At 41.3% G+C, this 26,650-nt stretch overlaps 1 protein-coding gene across 2 annotated transcripts in view; it reads left to right on the forward strand.

The window, feature by feature from the left end:
- Positions 1-24,997, forward strand: part of SHCBP1L (SHC binding and spindle associated 1 like) — a 47,379-nt gene extending 22,382 nt beyond the window's left edge. For both annotated transcript variants that reach the window (XM_078392349.1, XM_020789759.3), the window contains exons 6-10: positions 4,059-4,164; positions 13,843-13,996; positions 18,488-18,738; positions 24,141-24,263; positions 24,515-24,997. In XM_078392349.1, the coding sequence (XP_078248475.1) occupies positions 4,059-4,164; positions 13,843-13,996; positions 18,488-18,738; positions 24,141-24,263; positions 24,515-24,757 (877 nt within the window). In that variant the 3' untranslated portion in view covers positions 24,758-24,997. The remainder of the gene's footprint in view (positions 1-4,058; positions 4,165-13,842; positions 13,997-18,487; positions 18,739-24,140; positions 24,264-24,514) is intronic.
- The last annotated feature ends 1,653 nt before the right edge of the window (positions 24,998-26,650 follow it).

Here is a 26,650-nt window from a genome sequence, read left to right on the forward strand (position 1 = left end):
CTTTTCTTCAAGAGTTTTCTGTTGCATCACTTCCTTGTAAGATTCATCTCCACTTGTCCCTTCCCATGTCAATATGGAGAAACATCCCACACTGTCCTTTGAGAAAAGACGCACTCTAAAACTGCCAAGCAGATCCTTGTGTTATGAAACATCTTCCAATAATGCTTTCTAAAGTTTTTCACACAAATTTAGATGGTGCTTTAGCAATATATTATTTAGATATTTTTAACATCAGTCCCCCCAAAAATCAGTTTTAGAGCAGCTTGCTCCTGAAATGGAATGGAAAATGAATCAATTTTGTTGGGATGACATCTGTTCAAAATTCAAATGTATTGAAAGAAAAGATAGCAGCTGTATGAACGCTCCTGGCAATTTATAAACCATGTGACTGTACAGTACATAAATATATATTGGTATAAATGAAGTAGGAAATTTAAACAATTCAAATGACTGGTATGCAGAAGTCAGAAATAAAGCAGAACCAGGCATTGCTGGGGAATCTTATCTACAAGTCAGAAATGAAGCAAGACAGTGATTCATTGAATTCTGTAAAGCCAGCCATTTGTTTATTGGAAATAAAGTTTTTCACATGAATTTAGATGGTGCTTTAGCAATATTTTATTTAGGTTTTTTTTACCATCAGCACCCCCAAAAAATGAAGTAGGAAATTTAAACAATTCAAGATTAGGCCCTGAGTTGAAGACTTGTTCTTTGTCACAAGATTCTCAAAGGAACCTGTCAGCCTTGTTTGTGTGTCCTGTATAATTCTTCAGTAAATTTTCTGTTTTTATCTTGATTAGATAGTACACTCCCTGCTGCTCTTTCAGCATCCTTATCTTGGTTAAAAAAAAATCGTTTGATTTCATCAAAGAGTGTTCCTGTTGTTTTTCTTCTATTTTTGCACTGATTGTTGTAGAGAATTATTGTATTGTAATTCTCTTTATTGGCACATGGCAGTTAGTGGAAAAACACATTTATGATTCTGGCCCTGTTTCTGTTACCTTTAATTTTACTTCTTACCTGTCATTAACAGTTCTAAAAATTTCAACGCGGCGCCCCCACACACACTTTTTTTTCAGTACAATTGTTGCAAATATTTAGAGTGGCCTTGGCTGCCAGATGGGTGGTATATAAATCAAATAAATAAATAAATAAATAAATTTATTTATTTTGGGGTGCAGGAATAGAATTTATGCATTCATCCTTGCAAGTATTTCTGGTTCCAATCTACAGTTCTTCGTATTTATGTTTAATTGAGTTTATTAATGCAAGTCTGTTCTTTATAGGGACTTTAAATTCATTAGAAATACTATTAAATTATATTTTGACAGTATAAATGTTCTAGTATTCCTCAGCTTTAATTTTTTGATATACCAGTTCATGGTCAGTAGCACTCTTGGTCATGTTTCTGCAAAGGGAATATGGCTTCTCCATGTAGTTTTGGATGAAGTTGTCTATTGAATTTCTGTATTGGCTATCTGGTGACATCCATGAGTACAGTCACAATTTTTATTACCTGATGCACATATTTCCAATAAACAAATGGCTGGCTTTACAGAATTCAATGAATCACTGTCTTGCTTCATTTCTGACTTGTAGATAAGATTCCCCAGCAATGCCTGGTTCTGCTTTATTTCTGACTTCTGCATACCAGTCACCTGTGATTATCAGCACATACAGTACTGTTCTCTTGTGAGATCAGTTTCTTTCTGGATGCTTTCATAAGAACTTTCTTTTTCTTCAGCATCCACCATTCCAGTGTAGATGTGAAAGATGGTTATATAGGTAGGCTTTCCATAAAATTTGGTTAATACTCTGTTTCCCCGAAAATAAGGCCTAACCTGAAAATAAGCCCTAGTATGATTTTTCAGGATGCTCGTAATACAAGCCCTATCCTAAAAATAAGCCCTAGTTAAGTGAATCCCTGCCCTCCACCATTGTGCAGCATTATGCAGCAACCAGAAGATGACATGACTGTATTTGAATAAATGTAGATTGTTGTACATGAAAAAAAAAAACATCCCCAGAAAATAAGCCCTAATGTGTTTTTTTGGAGCAAAATTTAATATAAGACCTTGTCTTGTATTTTCAGGGAAACATGGTATTACTTGGTCAGACTTTGCATTATATCTTCTAATTGCTCATGTTCTGTCTCCTCTCACTATTAAGATTCACACTATTTCTCCATATTTGTCATTTCCAGAGTAAAATACTTTCAGATTACAAATGTCCTCTTCCAGTTCACTTTAGTTCTCTCATACCAATTATTGCAATGTTAACCATTATAATTCTTGCTTTATTATTTTAGTTTCCCTTGATACATCCTTCTCCCATTTCATGTTTGAGTTTCACGTGTCATGCAAGATTGGATTTTTCTTTTGCCCGTATCAGCAGTAGGCATCATTTTGTCTTCAGTTCTTTAAATACCTGAGGTGGTATTTAATTTCAACCCATTTTTGTCTTCAGAAAAGATAACCATTCTATATATACTTACCAGCGAAAAAGTCCTTTTGAAATTGGTAAGATTTATTGATGAATTGGTTAAATCCAGTTGGCTGATGTCCTCTTATGTAAGTTACACCTATGTAAGGGTGATGACATAACTAACAGGCTTGTTGAACTTGAAGTAATCCATTTTATTTCATGGAAACCATGGGAGCTGTGGGACAGAAGGAGAAAAATCTTTGATTGCTGAAAACTACCACTGGTGGCAGATGTTGTTACCAGAGGGAGATTTTCATTAATTAAATACTTTCTCCTTCCATCACATGTTGAAACAGATTACTTGTGAGTCAGAAAAGCCCCAGGAGAGATGGGTGAAGTCTTAATTGCTGAAAATTTCCATCACCAATAACATCATCATTTTTCCATAAGTATAATTTACACAAGAGGATTTGGGACATTGTCAGTCCCAAGTAGTAGATCTATTGAATTTATTTATTTGTTTAAAATATTTTTCTCTCACCTTTCTCCTTAAAAAGAACCCAATTGAATTAGATTTCTGATTAAGAAATCAGAGTTAAGACAGCCCTACATTCTGGATAATGATATACATTAATTTGTTTTCATAACACTAGTAAAGGTTCATTGCTGTCAACCATTCTTGTAGTTTTGTTATTGGATTGTTGATTTATTTTTATTTTTTATTTTTGAAAGGTAGTCTCTGTAACCTAGGTGTAGAATACTTGGTTTCTATAGATAATTGTATTTCCAGGTTTAATCTGTGGCATCTCCAGTTGATAGATCTCCTTGCCCCCATAGTTTGCTGTACTAAGTATTATGTAGTCCATTGAAAGCCTGCCTTCACTATATGACTTTTCTGCTGTTGTAAATATTTTCACAGACAACATGTAACACCATACTGATAAATAAAACCTAAATATAAATAGAAAATACATTGAAATGATTATCAGTAATTTCTATCTTTATTGCCCATAATAAGGACTGTAAATAGCAATTTATTATAGAAAAGCAAAATCATTCAGATCTCCATGATATTTATATAAAATAACACAGCCTAAATAAGGAGGATAAGAACTTTTTCTTTAAAAATTTGTAGCATGACTTTGAAATTTTAACTTCTTAATTATATTGATCTGGGGATGTTTTACTTTTAGTTCTTTCAAAATATAAACCCCCTTTCAGGATGTCTTATAAAAATATTTTAGACAGATTTTGGCAATCAAATATTGTTTAATCATTAAAGAGTTTAAATTCAACATTTGTTTCTCCAGAAGTAGCAGCTAAGATGCATCATATGCATTTTTATGGTCTACATACACTGTTCATTTGTAAATGAAATTGTCTGGCGAAAAAACAGATATACTGTACTGAATACTTCATATTTTTTTCACTTTGCCTTTTTAAAGGTTTGTAGTGCCAGGCATTTTTGGAATATTCATTTTGTATAGAGAAATTGTTGAGGCTTAAATGTCTGTATCTGTTTAAATCTGATACAAATAGTCTGCTATGTGTATATTCATCCAATTTGCTTTACAAGCAACACAATATTACTTTGTCTAAAACTAATTATAGTGTAGAGTTCATTTTAATTTCAGAGCTCATGGACCTCTGACACCAAGAATATTAAAACGGAGGAAAGGCCTCAGAGAAGATGGGAAAACTGTAACTTACATAGTTGGAAGTACAGTGACAGCAGAAATGGTAAGGAAGAGTTCATAGGATTGTAGTATAGTAGGACTGGAAAGGACTGAAGGGATCATCAAATCCAGCCACTGCCAAAGCAGGAAAGAGCTACCAAAGCACCCCTGACAGGTGGGTGTCCAGACTTTGCTTAAGCTCTTCCAATGTTGGAGAATCCCTCACACTGCGAGGCAGCTCTCAATGTTAGGAGATTTTCCTTAATGGTGAGTCAAAATTTCCTTTAATTTAAATCCATTATTTCCATTAATTTATTTGCATAAATATGCAAGCAGCCAATAGGATTGCCCCACTGTTGCTATCCTCCATCTTTTCAGCCACACTTAAATAGATTCTGTCTTTCTTCAACTGTAATTTGCAGGATTCTTCTTCCTTACAAGTAAGGGACATGGTGGCGTTGTGGGTTAAACCACTGAAGCCTCTGTGCTGCAAGGTCAGAAGACCTGCAGTCGTAAGATTGAATCCACGCGACTGAGTGAGCCCTCGTCGCTTGTCCCAGCTCCTGCCAACCTAGCGGTTTGAAAGCATGCAAAATGCAAGTACAGTGGGGTCTTGACTTAAGAACGGCCCGAGTTAAGAACATTTTGACTTACAAACCACTTTCATAGGAAAATATTGACTTGACTTACATACTTAGATTTGAGTTACAAACTGAAAAAAACCCACGTGGGAGGCAGGGAAAGTGCAAAATTTGAACTTTCAGTTAACTGTTGGCCAGTGAAAAGGGTGCCTGTCTGCTTCCTCATTCCTCCCAGCGTTTAGAGAGTGGATTGGGAGACAGTCTTCGGACTGCCTGGTACTGTACTGCCTGGACTGTATTTTCCCTGCCTTCCCTGAACCTTTCTTGACCTAAGAAAAAAAGAAACAAAATATCCCCCTCTAGTGGTTGAAGGCGGAATAACAGCTTCCCATTAGTTTCTATGGACGGAAAAGAGCAGATACGGATCAAATGGTTCTCAATGCATTCCTATGGGAAATGCAGATTTGACCTGAGAACTTTTTGACTTGAGAACCGCCTTCCAATACGAATTAAGTTCTCAAGGCAAGACCCCACTGTAGATAAATAGGTACCACCTCGGTGGGAAGGTAAATGGCGATCCGTGTCTAGTCACGCTGACCATGTGACCACGGGGGATTGTCTGCGGACAAACACTAGTTCTATGGGTTCGAAATGGAGATGAGCACTGCCACCGAGAGTTGGACATGACTGGACAAACTGTCAAGCGGGACCTTTACCTTTTACCTCTTCCTTACAACAGTGTGGAATGGGTTGTCAATCTGCTCTTTTGATGATCCGATATTCATTCTTTTTTCTACTCCTAGTTTATTTGTACCACAGGATTTTAAAATTTAATTCTGATTTGTTTTGTGAAACTGCAGTAGTAGACTGCTGCTTCACTAAGGACTAAGTGAAAGACTGGAAGACTGTACTGAAAATTTCTTCTAATATTGTAATATGTCATTTCAGAATGCTTTTCTGCCTGACTGTAGTTTCTGATCACAAAACCTTTAATTTTAAAGGAAATTTGATTTGATACTTCTGCATACCTAGCTAATAAAGAGATTGTATCTACCATGTTTCCCCAAAAATAAAACAGGGTCTTATATTAATTTTCTGCTCCAAAAAAAGCACCAGGGCTTATTTTCAGGAGATTTTTTAAAATGTACAATATTTATTCAAATACAGTCATGTCATCTGGTTGCTGCACAGTGGTGGAGTTTCACTTAACTGGGACTTATTTTTGGGGTAGGGCTTATATTAAGAACATCCTGAAAAATCATACTAGGGCTTATTTTCAGGTTAGGTCTTATTTTCAGGGAAACTGTATATTTTCTGTATTAATCCAAAGAACAGTCCAGTTAATACAAATAACTAAGGTGTGTTTTAAACAGGCTATATTATAGAATTAAATTCTTCCATCATCCACAAATTAAGGAACAGTTCTACTATGACACTGTTGACCACTGCACCAGCATATGGTTACCATCTTTACAGCACAGTACCAGACCACACACTTTTATTGAGCAAGTATCTCAGTATTACAAAAAGAGTTCTCACAGAAGCTTTCAAATGGGAGTTAACACCAAATCAGATTTTTCTCTTGAGAACTCTCATTGCTGTAGTCAAGCTTGAAGTAATCAAAGAACAGTGATTTACTTTGTCTTGGAGGTCTGTTTTCCCTAATATGCCTCCCAGAAGATCAGCCCGTGTAGCCTTCATTCAGCAAGCTACACAAAGTGCCCCCAGAAGAAAGGAATGGTAAACCACATCTGAGTACTCTTTAAACTTAGAAAACATTAGAAAGGGTCCCCTCAATCAGAATGGTCATGATAGCATATAATTAATTATTACTATGCTTTAAAATACAGTTCCAGAAGGTGTCCCAACCTTCCAGACTGATTTGAGAAGAGACAGAATGGCATCTGATAGTCATACTGGATACTGTCATTCTTTCAGCTGAAGTGCAGCACTGGAATCTGCAGAAAGCTCAGATGCCAGCTATTACCCCAATACTGACTTGTGCAAAACTATTACAGGACCTAATAATATCAACCAGACTATCAAGGGCTTAATTGACTGCTTAGTGTAATAATGTAACAATTGTCCTACTCTAAATATGACTAGATCTAATCCGTTATGAATTGTTACTGTTGTAACTGCCCACTACACTACTAGAGTCAGTAGGAGCTGATTTTAGAGCTTCATTCAATACAATGAGGGGAATTCCTGTAACAAAGATAAACTGGACAGCAGTAGATTATTTATGCCACTCTGATTTCACCAGAAGGGTGATTTTTTTAAAAAAAAAAATCATTCTAAGCTGTTTTCTGTCCAAATGGCATTGATGATCTCTTCAGCACTTGAAACAGTATGAAGTTTGAAAGCTTAGTGTGGTTGTTTTTCAGTACCCCATACTTAACATTCATTGCTGCTTCTGTGCATCATACTTCAAGCAATTATGCAAGCCTTAGGGTTAAGCTAGATGAGATGGCAGAAGGGTTACTTGGAAATATGTCAGGAATTCTTTAAAAGTTCAATAGCTGTGCAGAGCATGTGATTTTGTGACCTCAGTGTGGGGGAAGAGGATGTTTAAGCCTTCTCTTTCCAGCCGTGATCACAGATTTTTATTTTTATTATATCTCAATTCCTTCCAGCACAAGACAAGTACCAATGAATACACAGTTATAAATACTAACACAGGTTTAACAGGTTAAAACACAGTTAACTTAGACATGTTTCTAAATACTATAATGAAAGCAATAATTATAATTTAAAAGTGAAGCACATCTGTTCAAGACCCATGTATTTAGCATGTAAGTAGTTGCTGAAGCCCTACCTGAGTAGAAGGGTCTTTGCCTGTAAGGAAAAGTGACAAGAAGGGAACCAAACAAGGCTATTAAACAAGCCTTCCTTGAAAGGAAGTTTCATGGTCAGCACAGACACCAGCTAGGCCTTCTTCTTTACCATGCCTTTACCAAATGTCTCTTAGCAGGGGAGGCCTAAGAGAAGGAGCTGTCTCATAGATCTCAAACCCCAACAAGGCTTGAAACTCTAGTTTTGATGAAGTATTTATCATTTGTATGAGCTACAAAAACCCAGCCAGTTTTTCCACATGTGACAAAAGTAGCTTGGAGGTATTATAAAAATTTCTAAACACAGCATAGCATCATTTTCAGAAATGTTAATTGACTACTAATTGTGTTTTTTATTCTGTTAATTTGTAGCATGGTGCTGTACATGGCTATTCAAAAATAAACACCATGTTACATACAGCACTGATGTTACCTGTCTGTCATGGGTTTGGAGGGAAAGTTCCATCCTATGGGGAGTGGAAGGCGGGACATCAGGAGGAGGGGCTGTACTGTATAAATATGTGATGCCTGTGTGGTGAGAGAGGGATACTGAGAGATGCTGAGAGACACTGGGTTGTGACGAAGCAGCAGCTGGGAAGAAGAAGCTGTTGTGGAAGTCTGTGTGTCAGACAGGGTACTACTGTGTGTCAGAGTACCAACCTGATAGGTTCAGGTGTCTGTTGGTTAGCCAGAACTGATAGGTTCAGGGTCTGTGCTTCAAGTTAAGGGTTCTGGGTGAACCAAACTGTATGCTTGGATGAGTGAGAATAAGCCACGTTACTTTATTTTATACACCTGATTGTTTTATGTTCCCTGTGTGTATTTAAATAAACCTTATTCTTTTTATTGTTTGAAAATCCATCCCTGGTCTGTGTGACTTATTATAGGGAATGGTTGGTGGCAGCTTAGTGTAACTGTGTGACAGGTCCGAGTAGGTCTGGGTTTGTCACATTGATTGGTGTCCAGCGTGTGGGATACGACTGGTCCAGTTGTCCAGTGGTCCAGCAAAGCCTTGGCAGGTGTGCCCAGAGCAAGGGGGGTCTAGTCAGGGACAGTCTGAGGCGCGTAGGTAATCTTCTAGGTGTACCTCACGGGGAGGTGCGCTAGTAGAAGAACGTGCCAACTGGGGAGACTTAGATTAAGGTGCTCTGAGGCAGCCTGATTTTGGCGGGAAAACGCTGAGGCAAAACTGCATAGTAACAGTGATCTAGCTTGCCAGCTGAGAGGCCCAGCAGAGGGGGGTAGGCTCTGACTCGATACTGTTGCAAGTTTAGTGCTGAAGAACAGCAGCAATCTCTAGGGAGAGCTGGTTCTGAGGCAAAAAGGAAAAAAGTGGTCGTTTTATTTTGAGGCTTGACTTTTAAAGCAGCCTGTTCTGAGGGGGGATTATGCCCTTGACTCGAAGCCAAGTAGCAGACATGAGTGAAGTGAAAGACCCCCAGATTGACCAAGGTTCTGAGGATGAATTTGGCTCAGTGCAAGGTGACAGCACAGGAGAGCAGGACCCAGAACTCAGAAAAATACTCCTAGCCCAACAGCATGAACTGAGGGTGAGGGAAATGGAGGAAAGGGAAAGAGAGAAACAGCGGCAATTTGAATTAGAGAGAGAGAGAGAGAAAATTGCTCTGGAAAAAGAGAGAATGGCGTTTGAATTAAGAAAACTGGAAATGATGAACCAGAACAATAATAACAATAGGGATTCTGAGGGAGGCCAATTGTCTAAAGCTGACCTGAAGAAATTCCCTGTGTACCACAAGGGAGATTGTCCTGAGGTGTTCTTTTCCTTAGTGGAAAGAGCGTTTGTGGACTTCTCAGTGAGGGAAACTGAGAAGATGACCATCATGCGGTCTTTAATCAGTGGTAGCCTGGCTGAGGTTTATGCCGAGATGCCTGAGGAACTGGTGAAAGATTTTGCAGAGTTTAAAAAACTGGTGTTTGCCAGACATGGGATAAATGCAGAGCAGCTGAGACAAAGATTCAGGTCCCTCACAAAAAAACCAGAACAGACTTTTACCCAAGTGGGGGCCCAATTGGTGAGGCTGCTTGAGAAATGGCTATCGCAGGAAGGGACAGAGACCTATGAGCAGCTGAAAGACTTGATAGCACTGGAACAGTTCTATTCAGTCCTGCATGGGGAATTGAAATTCCAGGTGAGGGAAAGGAAACCGAAATCTGTGGCAGCAGCCGCAGAGATCGCAGATTTTATTTCCCAAATAAGAAAGCCCTTGGGTGAGGGGAAATCTGTAGGTAAACCCAAAGAAGCCTACAGCAAGTACTCTCAGGGACCAGGGAAAAGCCAGCAAGGGGGAGGGGCCCATGGTGAAGGGAAGCCCTCAGACATGAAACAAAGACCTCAGATTTTGGAGGGAAAACCCAAACAAGAGGAGAGAGAATCAAAATACACCAGAAAATGCTATTTCTGTCAGGGAAAGGGTCATCTAATCTCAGAGTGTGAGAAATTAAAGCAGCTAAAAGGAATGGTGCCTCAGAATTCTAGTGGGACCAAGCCAAAAGCTGTGTTCTGTGTCCAGAAGGAGCAAAGCTCATTGTCACAGAGGGAGCCTGTTGCCATGGCTACTCAGTCTGGAACAGCTACCTCTGCTGATCAGGCTGAGGAAAATGGTCCTCTTGTGGAGGTAAAGCGCTGCTTGCTGGTAAAAACAGATTCTCAGTTGTTTGAGACAGCCGGGGTGGACGTAGGAATACTTGACCGTCAGTATAGGGGGCTGCGGGACACTTGTTCCCAGGTAACCCTGTGCCATCCAGATATCATCCCGAGGGAGTTTATAATCCCAAATGAGAGCATGAAGGTGGCAGGGATTGAGGGGCAGATAATCTCTCTGCCAGTAGCAGAGGTACCTGTCAACTTTCAAGGCTGGAGGGGAGATTGGCGGATAGCGATTTCATCGACTCTGCCAGCAGCCGTGCTCGTGGGAAATGACCTGGCTGAACATGTGAAAAGGGTGCTAGTGATTACACGTTCACAAGCCACCACGGGGACAGTTCAGGGGGGTAATGATGAGCCAGAGACGGAAGCAGAGGGGAGTTCAGAAGCTGTGGTGGAAACCTTAACCACAGACAGCAGATTTGGACAGGAGCAAAAGGCAGACGCCACTCTCCAAAAGTGTTTTGAACAGGTGACTGACGCCCAGCTAACACCTGAAACCCCAGTGAGATTTCTGGAGAAAAAGGGGATTTTATATAGAGAAACCCTGAGGAATATCTCAAAAGGGGGAGATGGGATCAGAAGTCAGCTGGTGGTACCTGAAAAGTATCGCCCCATGATCTTACAAAGGGGTCACTCTGACATGTTTGCTGCACACTTAGGGGTGAACAAAACACAGCAGAGAATCACCCAGGATGACCCACAAGACGTTGTGACTTACATAGACACCTTGATGAATGACCTAAGGAGAAATCTAGAGCTGGCAGCAGAAAACCTGCAAGCTCAGAAGGTCAGACAGAAAACATGGTATGACCACAAAGCTAGAGAGAGGCACTTTGACCCAGGGGAGGAAGTGCTGTGGCTTAGGCCCTGCAGAGAGAATAAACTGCAGCTCAAATGGGCAGGACCATATAGGGTCATTTCCAAGATGTCAGACCTGAACTACCTAATAGAGCAGGAGGAGAACCAAGCAAGGAGGGTGGTTCATGTGAATGCCCTAAAACCCTACTACAGAGGGGAACAGAGGGTCTTATTCGCGATAAAAGCAGCTGAGAGTGAGGAAGCTGAATTACCCTTCTGGGAGGGTAGAGGGGAAGTAAAATACAACCCAGAGGAGGTAAAGATCAGTCCTGCACTCACCCAAGACCAGCAGCAAGAACTAAAAATGCTGCTTAGTAAATATCAACAGGTGTTTTCCAACAAGCCGGGGATAGTGAAGGGAGTGATGCATCGGATCCACACAGGGGATGCACCCCCGCAGGCAGTATCCCCATACCGAGTAACGGGACCCTATAGGGACAAGGTGCGGAAGGAGCTGGACGAAATGCTGAGGGAGAACATAATCGTCCCCTCTTCTAGTCCTTGGTCCTCTCCGATAGTCCTTGTGGACAAGCCTGATGGGAGCATTAGGTTTTGTGTTGATTACAGGAAATTAAACCGTGTAACCACTCCTGATGCCTACCCAATGCCCAGGCTAGACAACCTGATTGAAACCATAGGGGGTTGTCGGTTCATCTCATCATTGGACCTGGTAAAGGGATATTGGCAATTAAGAATTGATCCCAGGGATCAAGAAAAGACTGCCTTTTGCAGCCCTTTTGGTCTCTATGAGTTTCGAGTCCTGAGCTTTGGTCTCAGAAATGCACCAGCCACCTTCCAAAGGCTGATGGACCAGACCTTGGCAGGGCTCAGTGACTTTACAGTGGCCTACATTGACGACATAGGGATCTTCAGTAATACCTGGGAAGATCACCTGATACACCTGGAGTTAGTGCTGCAGAGGTTAAGTGCAGCAGGGCTAACAGTAAAGGCCAGCAAGTGTCAGCTGGGTAGCCCAGAAATAAAATACTTGGGTCACATGGTAGGGGGAGGAATGATAAAACCCCTGGAGGCCAAAATAGAAGCTGTTCGTGATTGGCCTAGACCCAACACCAAGAAAAAAGTCAAATCATTTCTTGGGTTGGTGGGCTACTACAGAAAATTCATCCCGAGGTTTAGCGAGATTGCGGCTCCGCTGACCGATCTGACGAGGAAGAAGGCTGATGACCGCATCCCGTGGGCCAGCGACTGCGAGGCGGCGTTCCAGAGGTTGAAGGAGGCGTTAATCAACTATCCTGTCCTGCGCGCTCCAGACTTCGACCGGGAGTTCATCATCTACACCGATGCGTCTAACAGCGGGGTAGGAGCAGTTCTGTGCCAGGAGGATGAGAATGGTGACCAGCATCCAGTGTCCTACCTGAGTAGGAAACTTCAAAAAGGTGAGAGACATTTGGCAACCGTGGAGAAGGAGTGTTTGGCCATAGTCTACGCGATCCAGAAGGCCAAGCCTTACATCTGGGGAAGACATTTTATTCTGTGTACTGACCATTCACCATTGCAATGGTTAAAGACAATGAAAAGCCACAATAGCAAACTTATGAGGTGGGCTTTAAACCTACAGGACTATGACTTTGAAGTGAAGGTGGTCAGAGGGTCAGTGAACTGTGTTGCTGACGCCTTATCAAGAAGACCTGAAGAATGAAGACGGCGAAAGAACATGGACTATGTGTATATAATGCTGATAAAAAGTAAAATGTACCTGGTTTTGAATTTGGTTTGTATTAATAAAGGTAAATTGATGTACTGTATATGGTAAAATGTTTAAATGCATATTTGCTATGGTTAACTTGGAGTGTAAGTATGAGTAAGTATAATATGGTATGTATAACTGTTTTTGTGTATTTTATACAGGTTGTTTTTTGGTGAAAAGCACCTTAGCTTTCCCCCTACAAAACAACTTTTAAAGAGGGGAGGTGTTACATACAGCACTGATGTTACCTGTCTGTCATGGGTTTGGAGGGAAAGTTCCATCCTATGGGGAGTGGAAGGCGGGACATCAGGAGGAGGGGCTGTACTGTATAAATATGTGATGCCTGTGTGGTGAGAGAGGGATACTGAGAGATGCTGAGAGACACTGGGTTGTGACGAAGCAGCAGCTGGGAAGAAGAAGCTGTTGTGGAAGTCTGTGTGTCAGACAGGGTACTACTGTGTGTCAGAGTACCAACCTGATAGGTTCAGGTGTCTGTTGGTTAGCCAGAACTGATAGGTTCAGGGTCTGTGCTTCAAGTTAAGGGTTCTGGGTGAACCAAACTGTATGCTTGGATGAGTGAGAATAAGCCACGTTACTTTATTTTATACACCTGATTGTTTTATGTTCCCTGTGTGTATTTAAATAAACCTTATTCTTTTTATTGTTTGAAAATCCATCCCTGGTCTGTGTGACTTATTATAGGGAATGGTTGGTGGCAGCTTAGTGTAACTGTGTGACAGGTCCCAGTAGGTCTGGGTTTGTCACACACCACAGAACTGAGTAGGCTTTTAACTCCCAGGAAACTAGTTACAAGTCACTTTTAGATTTACAGCAGCAACAGAGAGGATGTACACTGAGGAATTTTATGAATTTCTAACATGTCCAGCTGTTCCTGAAGTTATCCTGTATTACTAAATCTCTACATTTTAACCCAAGATGATTCAGACTCATACAACCTGTATAAAATATGAACTTTATCAAATATTTGCTACTCATGAAGATAAACAGAGGGAAGGCAACAGTTGCAGAGAATTGACTTTGAAAAGCTGATTTAATTCCTGATCCTATTGTTATTTTTGTGTCCTACATCCAGGTTAAAGATTTATCCTCTGACACACTTCTTCAGCATCATGATAACCTAAACTCAGCTTTGGATAGTTGTTACAGTGGAGATACTGTACTTATTTTTCCAGGAGAATACAGAGCAGCAAAACTTTCCATGTTAACTGAAGATATCATTATTAAAGGTAACTAGAATTACAGTGGATAAAAATCATTTTTTTTCCAAAAAATTTAAAGGATTAAAAAAATTACATCAGATTTTTAAATCTGTATTGTTAAATGGTTTCAGTTTTTTGTTAAAAAGCCCTATGTGGTGACGATTAAAAGGTAAATGTTTTTAAGTCAAAGATATCAAGAAATAGTTCTAAAATTTCAGTATTATACTATAGCTGAAATCTAGAAAAATAATTAGTCCTATCAGCTTCCGTTTCCCAGTTTTTTTCCCTTCCACACTGAAGACAAATAACAGTCTGTCCCGCGTCCAGCTCCCTGATTTTGCTGCTTTCGGGACTGCCTCTTTGCCTCGGCCTGCTGGACAAGGGTCTTTTCAAATTGGGAGAGGCCATGCTGCACTGCCTGCCTCCAGGCTGAACGCTCAGATGTCAAGGTTTTCCATCTGTTGAGGTCCATTCCTAAGGCCTTCAGATCCCGCTTGCAGATATCCTTGTATTGCAGCTGTGGTTTCCCCTCTGGGGTGATTTCCCTGCACTAACATGATATAAAGTTGGAAATTCTTGGAGGACCTGTTAGCATCTTCAGAAATGTTTTTAATAGTTTCTTTGGGTGATGGTACCTTTTAAGTGAAAGGAAAGACCAATGCTGCAAAGAAAAATGCTGCATAGGAACCTGGAATGTAAGATCTATGAACCTCGGGAAGCTGGAGGTGGTCAAACAGGAGATGGCAAGAATAAACATCGGCATCCTGGCATCAGTGAACTAAAATGGACAGGAATGGGCGAATTCAGCTCAGATGATTATCATATCTACTATTGTGGGCAAGAATCCCGTAGAAGGAATGGAGTAGCCTTCATAGTCAACAAAAGAGTGCGAAAAGCTGTAATGGGATACAATCTCAAAAATGATAGAATGATGTCAATACGAATCCAAGGCAGACCTTTCAACATCACAATAATCCAAGTTTATGCACCAACCACCATTGCTGAAGAGACTGAAATTGAACAATTTTATGAAGATTTACAACACCTTCTGGAACTAACACCAAAGAAAGATGTTCTTCTCATTCTAGGGGACTGGAATGCTAAAGTAGGGAGCCAAGAGATAAAAGGAACAACAGGGAAGTTTGGCCTTGGAGTTCAGAACGAAGCAGGGCAAAGGCTAATAGAGTTTTGTCAAGAGAACAAGCTGGTCATCACAAACACTCTTTTCCAACAACACAAGAGGCGACTCTACACATGGACATCACCAGATGGGCAATATCGAAATCAGATTGATTATATTCTCTGCAGCCAAAGATGGAGCTGCTCTATACAGTCAGCAAAAACAAGACCTGGAGCTGACTGCGGCTCTGATCATGGGCTTCTCATAGCAAAATTTAAGCTTAAACTGAAAAAAGTAGGAAAAACCACTGGGGTACTCAGGTATAATCTAAACCAAATCCCTTATGAATACACAGTGGAAGTAAAGAACAGATTTAAGGAACTTGATTTGGTGGACAGAGTGCCTGAAGAACTTTGGATAGAGGCTCGTAACATTGTACAGGAGGCAGCAGCAAAAACCATCCCAAAGAAAAGGAAATGCAAGAAAGCAAAGTGGCTGTCCAACGAGGCCTTACAAATAGCAGAGAGGAGAAGGGAAACAAAATGCAAGGGAGATAGGGAAAGCTACAGAAAATTGAATGCAGACTTCCAAAGAATAGCAAGGAGAGACAAGAGGGCCTTCTTAAATGAACAATGCAAAGAAATAGAGGAAAATAACAGAAAAGGAAAAACCAGAGGTCTGTTCAGGAAAATTGGAGATATTAGAGGAACATTTTGTACGAAGATGAACATGATAAAGGACAAGAATGGGAGGGACCTAACAGAAGCAGAAGACATCAAGAAGAGGTGGCAAGAATACACAGAGGAATTATATCAGAAATATTTGGATATCCCGGACAACCCAGACAATGTAGTTGCTGACCTTGAGCCAGACATCCTGGAGAGTGAAGTCAAGTGGGCCTTAGAAAGCCTGGCTAACAACAAGGCCAGTGGAGGTGATGGCATTCCAGCTGAACTATTTAAAATCTTAAAAGATGATGCTGTTAAGGTGCTACATTCAATATGCCAGCAAGTTTGGAAAACTCAACAGTGGCCAGAGGACAGGAAAAGATCAGTCTACATCTCAATTCCAAAGAAGGGCAGTGCCAAAGAATGCTCCAACTACTGTACAATTGCACTCATTTCACACGCTAGCAAGGTTATGCTCAAAATCCTACAAGGTAGGCTTCAGAAGTATGTGGACTGAGAACTCCCAGAAGTACAGGCTGGATTCCGAAGGGGCAGAGGAACTAGAGACCAAATTGCAAACATGCGCTGGATTATAGAGAAAGCCAGAGAGTTCCAGAAAAACATCTGCTTCATTGACTATGCAAAAGCCTTTGACTGTGTGGACCACAGCAAACTATGGCAAGTCCTTCAAGGAATGGGAGTGCCTCAACACCTTATGTATCTCCTGAGAAACCCTTACGTGGGACAAGAAGCAACAGTTAGAACTGGATATGGAACAACTGATTGGTTCAAAATTGGGAAAGGAGTACGACAAGGCTATATATTGTCCCCCGGCTTATTTAACTTATATGCAGAATACATCATGCGGAAGGCTGGACTGGAGGAATCCCAAGCCGGAATTAAGATTGCCGGAAGAAATATCAACAACCTCCGATATGCAGATGATACCGCTCTGGTGGCAGAAAGTGAGGAGGAATTAAAGAACCTTGTAATGAGGGTGAAAGGGGAGAGTGCAAAAAACGGCCTGAAACTCAACATCAAAAAAACTAAGATCATGGCCACTGGTCCCATCACCTCCTGGGAAATAGAAGGGGAAGATATGGAGGCAGTGAGAGATTTTACTTTCTTGGGCTCCATGATCACTGCAGATGGAGACAGCAGCCATGAAATTAAAAGACGCCTGCTTCTTGGGAGGAAAGCGATGACAAACCTTGACAGCATCTTAAAAAGACATCACCTTGCCAACAAAAGTCCGAATAGTCAAAGCTATGGTTTTTCATGTCGTAATGTATGGAAGTGAGAGCTGGACCATAAAGAAAGCGGACCGCCAAAGAATTGATGCCTTTGAATTGGGGTGCTGGAGGAGACTCTTGAGAGTCCCCTGGACTGCAAGGAGAACAAACCTATCAATTCTAAAGGAAATCAACCCTGAGTGCTCACTGGAAGGACAGATCCTGAAGCTGAGGCTCCAATACTTTGGCCATCTCATGAGAAGAGAAGACTCCTTGGAAAAGACCTTGATGTTAGGAAAGTGTGATGGCAAGAGAAGGGGACGACAGAGGATGAGATGGCTGGACAGTGTCTATGAAGCAACCAACATGAAATTGACACAACTCCAGGAGGCGGTGGAGGATAGGAGGGCCTGGCGTGCTCTGGTCCCTGGGGTCACGAAGAGTCGGACACGACTAAACGAACGAACCTTTTAAGTGGTATAGCTAAAATAAACTTGATTTCACAATATTGGGGGAAAACACAAATGTTAACCCTAGTGCATAAATTGGGCATTTTAAACAAAGTCTGTACAGTAATTTCAATTTGTGAAAAATCTTGTTTGTGGTAAACAGCACTGTACTTGTGGGGTGAAGATGTCATATGATTCGTTTGATTAATTATATTCCATCTAAGAGGAGCTCTCTCATAGATCTCAAACCCCAACAAGCTTGAAACTCTAGTTTTGATGAAGTATTTATCATTTGTATGAGCTACAAAAACACACTATTAACAGTTTCTGTGTTTTTATTAAATGGATTAAGGAATCTGAAATACAGGACAAATTAGAAGATTTTAAAACCCTAAATTTCCCCAGGTTCTTAGAACTCAAGAGATTGAATCAGTTTCTTCATATTTCTTGTGTTGTTTTGTAAATTATGAAACATGTAGCTTACATAATTTGGCGGAACGTCTCCTCCCACCAAGGTCTACCCGGATCACCCGCGCGAGTCAGGAGGTGAGGCTAAGGAGCCTGACGCCGAGAGAGGCCCGGAAGGAGAAGACACGAAACCGGGCCTTCTCGGCGGTGGCTCCTCGCCTCTGGAACAATCTCCCTCCGGCGATTCGCGCGGCCCCCACACTGGGCACCTTTAAAACCGAATTAAAAACATGGCTGTTTATTCAGGCCTTCCCTCCAGCCAACTCTTGATTTTTTCTTACTTTTCCTTTTTATTTTTACTGCTGTTCTTGTTTGATTATTATGTATTTGTCTATGTTTTATTATTTGATTTTATATTTGGAAGCCGCCTAGAGTGGTCCGGTATGCCAGATAGGCGGGGTATAAATTAAATAAATAAATTAAATAAATAAATAAATAAATAAATGTATATTTCTCATGTAAATGCACATCAGTTCTTATGCAGTTATAGGCACATGCAACACCGTCCAGGTCATTTTATATTGCAGATAATCAGGATAGGGTGAGATGTTTTAACAAGTCTTCTTCCCTATTTTCTTTAGGAGTTGGAAGACCAGAAGAAATTGTAATTGTTTCAGAGCCTGGCCATGATAGCTTTGTAGTATCCAGAGCCCAAATTGTGAAATTAATGAATATTACTTTGCTCCAGCAAGGAACTGTTGATGGTATTATAGTTGTTGAATCTGGACATACAGTTTTGGAGAACTGCATACTGAATTGTGAAGGAACTGGTGTCTGCGTACTGGTTGGAGCTTTTCTGACCATTATAAACAGTGAGATTACTGGAGCACAGGTACTCTCTGTTCATATTAAGATAATATATATGTGCGTATGAATGCAAAGGACTTATACCGAGTACTGAGGACACTCCCCCCCCCCAAAAAAAATTACTGTGCAGTTCTGTACAGTTCTACTGAGGAGGAGGTCTTGTTGATATAGCATCACAGCCCTAGCTTTACTATAGGGAAAACTAGTGAGATATTGCACAAATTTTAGTATCAGCCCAATCACTTTTTAAAAAGCCGTGTGTACATTTAAACCTATCTTAGTGATATAATGTTGGGGGTTTGGTTTGCACGTGCATACTTGTTTATGTAGTACCTATAGAATCAAGATTCTGGAAACAGGAGACAGATCTCCCCAGAAAAATTCAAAAAGACCATTGAGAAATGGAAGGCGTTTAAATTGTGAAGTTTCCCCAGGTTCATTGATCTTAGAAATGGAATCACTGAAAGTCTTTTCACATTTAATTTTCATATTTTTATTGCACATGCAATTTACATAAATGCATAATATATTTTTATATAGAGGCACATAGGTCCTGATGCAGTTGTAAGCATGTTTAGCACCAGACAGATCATTGTTTGTAACCGCAAATAATCAGGATAGGGTTAGATTTGTTATATGTCATGATTTAAAAAAAAATATGAAAATTAAGAAATGTTAGGAAACATTAAATGATTCCATCACTAAGTTCTAAGAGCCCAGGGAAGCCTCACAAGTTAAATACTGTATGATGTTTCTGTTACAGGCCTCTTGTTTGTACCTGATCATCTTCCGTTTCACATCCACCCACTATCACATTCACTCTCGAATTGGCCTCCTCAGCCACACTAGACGCTGTTCCAAGTCCTCCATACAGAGCACGATACCATAGTCTTTCGAGACTGAAGGATGCCTACACATCAGCTCATCTCTGGTTCATAGTGACTCCATGAACGAGCGAGTTCCAAAATATCCTGTCCTCAACTGCCCTGCTCAGCTCTTCTAAATTCAAACCTATAGCTTCCGTTAGGGAGTCAGTCCATCTTGTATTTGGTCTTCCCCTTTACCTATTGCCTTCCACCTTTCCCACATTGTCTTTTCCAGAGAATCCTGTTTTCTCATTATGTGCCCAGAGTAGGACAGCTTCAGCTTCAGCATTCTTGCTTCTAGAAATCGTTCAGGCTTGATTTGATCTAGGATCCACTTGTCTTTCTAGTAGTCCAGGTATTTCTAAAACTCTCGTCCAGCACATTTCAAATGAATCAGTTTGTTTCCTGTGAGCTTGCTTTACTATCCAACTTTCAAACCTGTGATCAGAGATCAGAAATACAAGCATGTGGATGTATTTGGTCTTGGTTTCCAGTGACATGCTCTTAAACTTGATTATCTTTTCCAGTTCCTTCATTATTGCCCTTCCATTCTCAGTTGTCTTCTGATTTGGCAGCCATCTCCGTTTGGATTGATAATTGAACCAAAGTACTGTATACAAACTCTCTTAACTATTTTCTATTTTTTCATTGTCAATGGTAACATTTTGTAGTTCTCTAGTCATGATTTGTCATCTTCATGTTTAACTGCAGTCCTGCTTCAGCACTTTCTTCTTTCACTTTCAGTAAGTTATTTAGTAACATTAATGGATACATATCCCATTCACTATTGGACAGCAGTACAGTATCTCCAGTTCTTTCTACCTTATGGAACAGCTATCCTCACTTTGTTAATTTTAGTCTGCACTGGTCAAAACCCAGTTGGGATATGACGTGTGCCCAAGAGGAATTGCAAGTTATGACAGATATCTGATGATGTGTCAGGCACATGACTGAGTGTATGGATAGCATGAAGATAGCACCTTGTCAGTTAACCTGGTAACTTCCTTTTACATGCATGTAAATCATATGATTTGGGCCTCTATTCCAACCTTCCCCTCCCACTCTTTCCTGGAAGAGTATTTTTTTTAAAACATCCAGGTTAAATCTCAATTGTTTTATTTCCCTTCCCCTTCTATGAGATGTATGATCAAAATAGGAGAAAGTGATCACAACTGCTGTTTTCTTTCCTGAAACCACTTTTCAATTTATGTTTATAATGAAAACATGAATGTGTACTTCTGCTTTCTGCTGAGAATACAGTCAGGATTTCCGATTGTGGGGTCATGTGCTTTTCCTTCCTCAGGACTGGGTTTCTAATTAGGGATGGGCATGAACCAAAAGAATCATGGTTTGAGATGGTTCTTGGCTACCCACAAACCATCCAAACTTAAACAAACCATGAACCAGTTTGTTTAAAAGGTTTGTGCCTGGGGGGAGGCGAAACTATCCCTCCACCCCCCTGCCTCTGTCGCCTCCCTACCTGGTCCTGCCACCTCCTCCATCTCCCTCTGCCATCACTGCTGAGTTTGCAACCCCCCAGCCTGCCCGGCCCCCTTCTCACTGCCCATCACCTCCCTACTTGGCCCTACCACTGCCTCCTTCACTGCAAATGGGTGATCCAGAGCGATGCACTGCTCATTTGCAGCCCCATAGCCTGCCTGCTGCCCTCATCACCTCCCTACCTGTGATCTCCTCGCTTGCCCTCATGAGGGACAGTGGCCTAGCTTCCCTTCCAGAAGCTGCCTCTGCTGTCTCTGTGGATGTGCCCACCTATCAGCTGATAGGCAGGGGCAGGCACAGAGGCAGCAAGCCTAGCTCATGGAAGGGAAGCCAAGCCTGCAGCCTCTCAAGATTGAGGATGAAGAGGAGGCAGCAACAGGACGTGGTAAGGAGGCAACGGGGGCAGTGGGAAGAGGGCGGGCGGAAATGAACCAGGAAGTTAAATTGTTAAAAAAAGTCTATAGTTTGGGTGGGTTCAGGTTCATCAGTTTTGACAAACCTAACCAATTATTTTTAATGTCCCGGTTAGTTTTTTAGTTTGTGCCCATCAATCCTAATGCGGTTTCAAGACAGCTGCTGCAATTTATTCAGGTTTCATATGTTCCTTTAGCTGAACCATGCTAAAGGTTCAGTTGTCCGTGTTAAATGTACAGTGGTGCCTCACACAACGATGTTAATTGGTTCCAAAAAAATCAACGTTGTGTGAAACATCGTTCTGTGAAACACCATTTCCCATAGGAATGCATTGAAAACCGGTTAATCCGTTCCAATTGGAACAGATTGCCGTCTTTAAGTGAAAAAACCCATAGGAAACATCGTTGAGTGAAACAATGTTTCCTCCATTGGAATGTATTGAAGCCGACTCAATACATTTCAGTGGCTTTGCGAAGTCTGTTTTCGCTCATTTAAAAGTGCCTTACAATGTTTGGAACAGGCTTTAAATGCTTGCAATCGTTAGCCCACCTCCTGAACCCTATGCAAACTCAATTTGGTGTTGTTCTGAGTCGTCCTTAATTTTTGGTGATTTTTTGTTTTCCCTATTTAAGTGCATTGAACTGTCCAAATGGGGAAAATAAAAAAAAAACCAAAAATTACTGAAGACTAAGAACAAAACCAAATTAAGTTTGCACATGTTTCACAAGGTGCACTATGGAATCCAAGCATTTAAAACAGGTTTCAAACATTTTAAGACACTTTTAAATGAGCAAAAACGGACATCGTTAAGTGAAATTCCCCCATAGAGAACATCGTTAAACGATGGGGGAAATTCCTCAAAAAAAACCCATCGCTGTGTGAATTCATCGTTGTATGAAGCAATCGTTGTGCGAGGCACCACTGTATACATGAAAGAAGTCTATACTTCAGTGCTCTTCTGTGGAAAAAGAACCTGTAAGTACAAAGCTGGTATCATAGACAGAATGACAGCAGATTAGACGTAACTTGGCCATATTACTTTTCTTAAATTAGGACAATTTTTTTTCTCTATAATGAAATGGTAAAGGAAACAACTCCCTCTACAGTCTAAAGTTCATAAAAAGGTTTACCATTCTACTGATGGTAATGAACAATACTTAGCTTCAGCAAGAAGGGTTGTGTACCCATTTTCTTTCAAATTAACCATGTTGCCAAAGAACTAGATAAGATTGGTAAAAAGTATATAACATGTGAATAGTCTCATAGCCGCTCTAAATGAAAGCTTAACAAGTTAAGACAAATGCTGACTTCTGTTGAGTAACATCTGTACCCCATTCAAACCCCAACTGCTCATCTGTAGGCAAGAACTGTGTGTGGAGGGAAGAGTACAGTAACAAGGCTTGATTTCTCCCTTATACCCAGTGTGAGAGGATTCAGCCACCATGTCTTCTGTATGCCTTCACAAAGGGCTATTTTGCAAGTACAGTGGTGCTCCGCATAGCGACGTTAATCCGTTCCAGGATTGTCGCTATCCGGAAACATTGCTATGCGGGGGGGGGAATCCCATAGGAACGCATTAAACGGAGTTTAATGCGTTCTTACGGGGACAAAACTCACCTTTATGCGAAAATCCTCCATACGGCCACCATTTTCTCTGCCCGATAAGTGAGGAATCGGGGCAGAAACACAGCAGGCAGCCATTTTGCCATCTTCTCCACTCCAGCCCCTCCCCCTCCCCACCTTACAGCTAATCCGTGCCGCTTTTAGAAGCTTGCCCAGCAGGTAAACAGGCAGTGGAAATGCACTGGGGAAGCCTCTGAAAGCGGTGCTTTGCCGGGGTGGGGGTGGGTGGGTGGCAGGGACAGGCCTGTCACCCCCGCCCCCCCAGTGCCCCCCTGCGGCAAAGTGGGGCTTTCAGAGGTGCATTTTCACTGCTGAAAAAGCCCCAGGAGGCTTCTGAAAGCGGCGCTTTGCCGGGGTGGGTGGGGGTGTGGCAGGGGCAGGCCCGCCACCCCCAGGGCCCCCCCTCGCGACGCTTTCAGAAGCCTCCTGGGACTTTTTCAGCAGTGAAAATACACCTCTGAAAGCCCCGCTTTGCCGTGGGGTGGTGGGGTGGCGGGCATGCCTCTGCCACCCCCACCTACCCCCACCCACCCTGGCAAAGCGCTGCTTTCAGAGTCTTCCCCAGTGCATTTCCACTGCCTGTTTATCTGCTGGGCAAGCTTCTAAGAGCGGCGCGGATCAGCTGTAAGGCGGGGAGGGGCTGGAGTGGAGAAGATGGCTCCCGGCTCTTTTCTGGAATGGTTCGCTTTCCCCCCTCATCGCAAACGCCCCGTTTTTGCACAGCTGATGGGGGGCCTTTGCTAAGATCGCTGGCCCCGCCGATCAGCTGTGCAAAAATGGGGCGTTTGCGATGATGGGGGGGGGAAGCCATCATCGCAAAGCGATTTTCCCCTATAGGGAACATCGCAATGCGATCGCTTTTGTGATCGCAAAATCCACATCGCTATACGGATTCGTCGTTAAACAGGGCACCCGTTAAACGAGGCACCACTGTAGCTGGGTAGGGTTCTAAATGCTTTGCATTCACACGATACTGACATAAGTCACAAGAAAATTAAACTTAGGTATTATTCCTTCCTGCCAGGGTGCTGGAGTTGAGTTGTACCCAGGAAGCACAGCGACTTTGGAGGGTAACAAAATCCATCACTGTAGTAACTTCAGAACCAGTGACACCTCACAAGGTAGTCTTGGTGGAATCAACATCAAGGTAAATCATTACTGATAACAAATGTTCACTGTATCAGTCTACGGCAAGTACTCGTAGAAGATACACAGATTGAAAGGCTTGGATATGCAGTATTTCAAAGTTTAACTAGATAAATTCAGTGTTCTATTAAGTAGATAATCTTTAAGGAGCCACAACATTGTTGTGTTCTTTTTCTTTTGTTCTGCCTGATAGATAATTTGACTAACTTTGAAAATATCAAGTTTATACATACATTTTTAATTCCTTAACAGGTTCTTCCTGCCCCTAAATTAAGGATGAAAAACAATCATATTTATAGTAACAATGGCTATGGAGTGACAATTATTAAGCCTTCTGAACAGCTGTATCCTGCAGATGAAGAAAGAGTGGAATGTGCTGCGGCAGGAGATGGAGAAGATTCTGTTTCCAAGCTAATGCAGGAACTGAGCCTTGAGATAAGCACTAACACATTAGAAGACAGCACAAAAGGCATCAGCATAGTTAACTGGAACTAGGTTTCACCTAGTTTCAACTATTTGCTGTAGTACAAAGGAAATTTTGCTTCATTAAAATATATTACTGAGCATTACTTTGAGTATTTTTAAAACATGAAATACGCAATTGAATACTATTTTAAAGTTAAAATCCAGCTCTTCACAGATTGGCATTAATAGAATATTTAAATGTTCTCAATAATCAATTCTATCTCTCTTTGTTTTCCTTGCCAATAAAGTACCTCTTCATTTTTTCTCCAATCAGTCCTTGGGATGCAAAGGATTTTTCTGTATGTTCATATTATTCCTATTGATCATATCCTTAATAGTCCAAACCTCAAATCCATAGAAGAGCACTGATTGTATGTACCACTTTAATATCCTCAGTCTTAAAGATTTATTTATTACACACAATTTTCTTGCAGTCATAAAGATTGTTCTAGCTATGTCAGATCTTTACTTTATTTCTATACTACAGGCTATCTGGTTAAATGTCCCAGATACACATTTGTCTACTTAGTCTCTATATTAATATTACATATAATATTTATATTAATGTTTCCTCTACTTACCAACATTTTTAGCACTGATCAAATCACATGTTGTTACTTTCTTCTCTGGACCAAACTAACAGTATTTGATGATCACCTGAACTTCCAGCAATCAGAACTATCTCACTGGCCTATCCTAATATTATTTAAAAGTACACTGTTTAATTTAATGCCATCAGAACTCTCAGCAACAGTATTTTGCGTAAACTTTTTCGAATAATTATTAAACAAAACTGGAGATAAGACATATCCTTGGTAAAGGTAAAGGTTCCCCTTGACATTTTTTTGTCCAGTCGTGTCCGACTCTAGGGGGCAGTGCTCATGCCCGTTTCCAAGCCATAGAGCCAGTGTTTTGTCCGAAGACAATCTTCCATGGTCACATGGCCAGTGCGACTTAGACATAGAATGCTGTTACCTTCCCACCGAGGTGGTCCCCATTAATCTACTCGCATTTGCATGCTTTCGAACCGCTAGGTTGGCGGGAGCTGGGACAAGTGACGGGCGTTCACTCCGTCATGTGGATTTGATCTTACAGCTGAAGAGCTACATCCCTTACAGCACAGGCTTCTGCGGTTTAGCCCACAGCACCACCACGTCCCTCTAAGATAGATCCTTGACAGACTCCTAATTTCTACTTCATTAGTTTTACCATCTATTTTGTTCTTGTTTAGTCGTGTCCTATTCTTTGTGACCCCATGGACCAGAGCATGCCAGGCCCTCCTGTCTTCCACTGCCTCCCGGAGTTGGGTCAAATTCATGTTGGTAGCTTCAATAACACTGTCCAACTATCATATTCTCTGTCGTCCCCTTCTCCTCTTGCCTTCACTTTCCCAACATCAGGCTCTTTTTCCAGGGAGCCTTCTCTTCTCATGAGATGGCCAAAGTATTGGAGCCTCAGCTTCAAGATCTCTCCTTCCAGTGAGCACTCAGGGTTGATTTCCTGCAAAATGGATAGGTTTGTTTTCTTTGCAGTCCAGGGGAGTCCCAAGAGTCTCCTCCAGCACCACAATTCAAAAGCATCAATTCTCTAGCAGTCAACATTCTTTATTGTCCAGCTCTCACTTCCATACATTGCTACTGGAAAAACCATAGCTTTGACAATGTTGACCTTTGTCAGCAAAGTGATGCCTTGATATTTTCAAAGTTAGTCAAATTATCTTTTTAAGATGCTGTATAGGTTTGTCTTCGCTTTCCTCCCAAGAAACAGGCCTCTTTTAATTCCGTGGCTGCTGTCACCATCTGCAATGATCATGGAGCCCAAGAAAGTGAAATCTGTCTCTGCCTCCGTATCTTCCCCTTTGATTTGCCAGGAGGTGATGGGACCAGTGGCCATGATCTTAGCTTTTTTGATGTTGAGCTTCCG

The sequence above is a fragment of the Pogona vitticeps genome, chromosome 4 (genome assembly GCF_051106095.1).
Source record: "Pogona vitticeps strain Pit_001003342236 chromosome 4, PviZW2.1, whole genome shotgun sequence".
NCBI classification, from domain to species: Eukaryota; Metazoa; Chordata; class Lepidosauria; order Squamata; family Agamidae; genus Pogona; species Pogona vitticeps.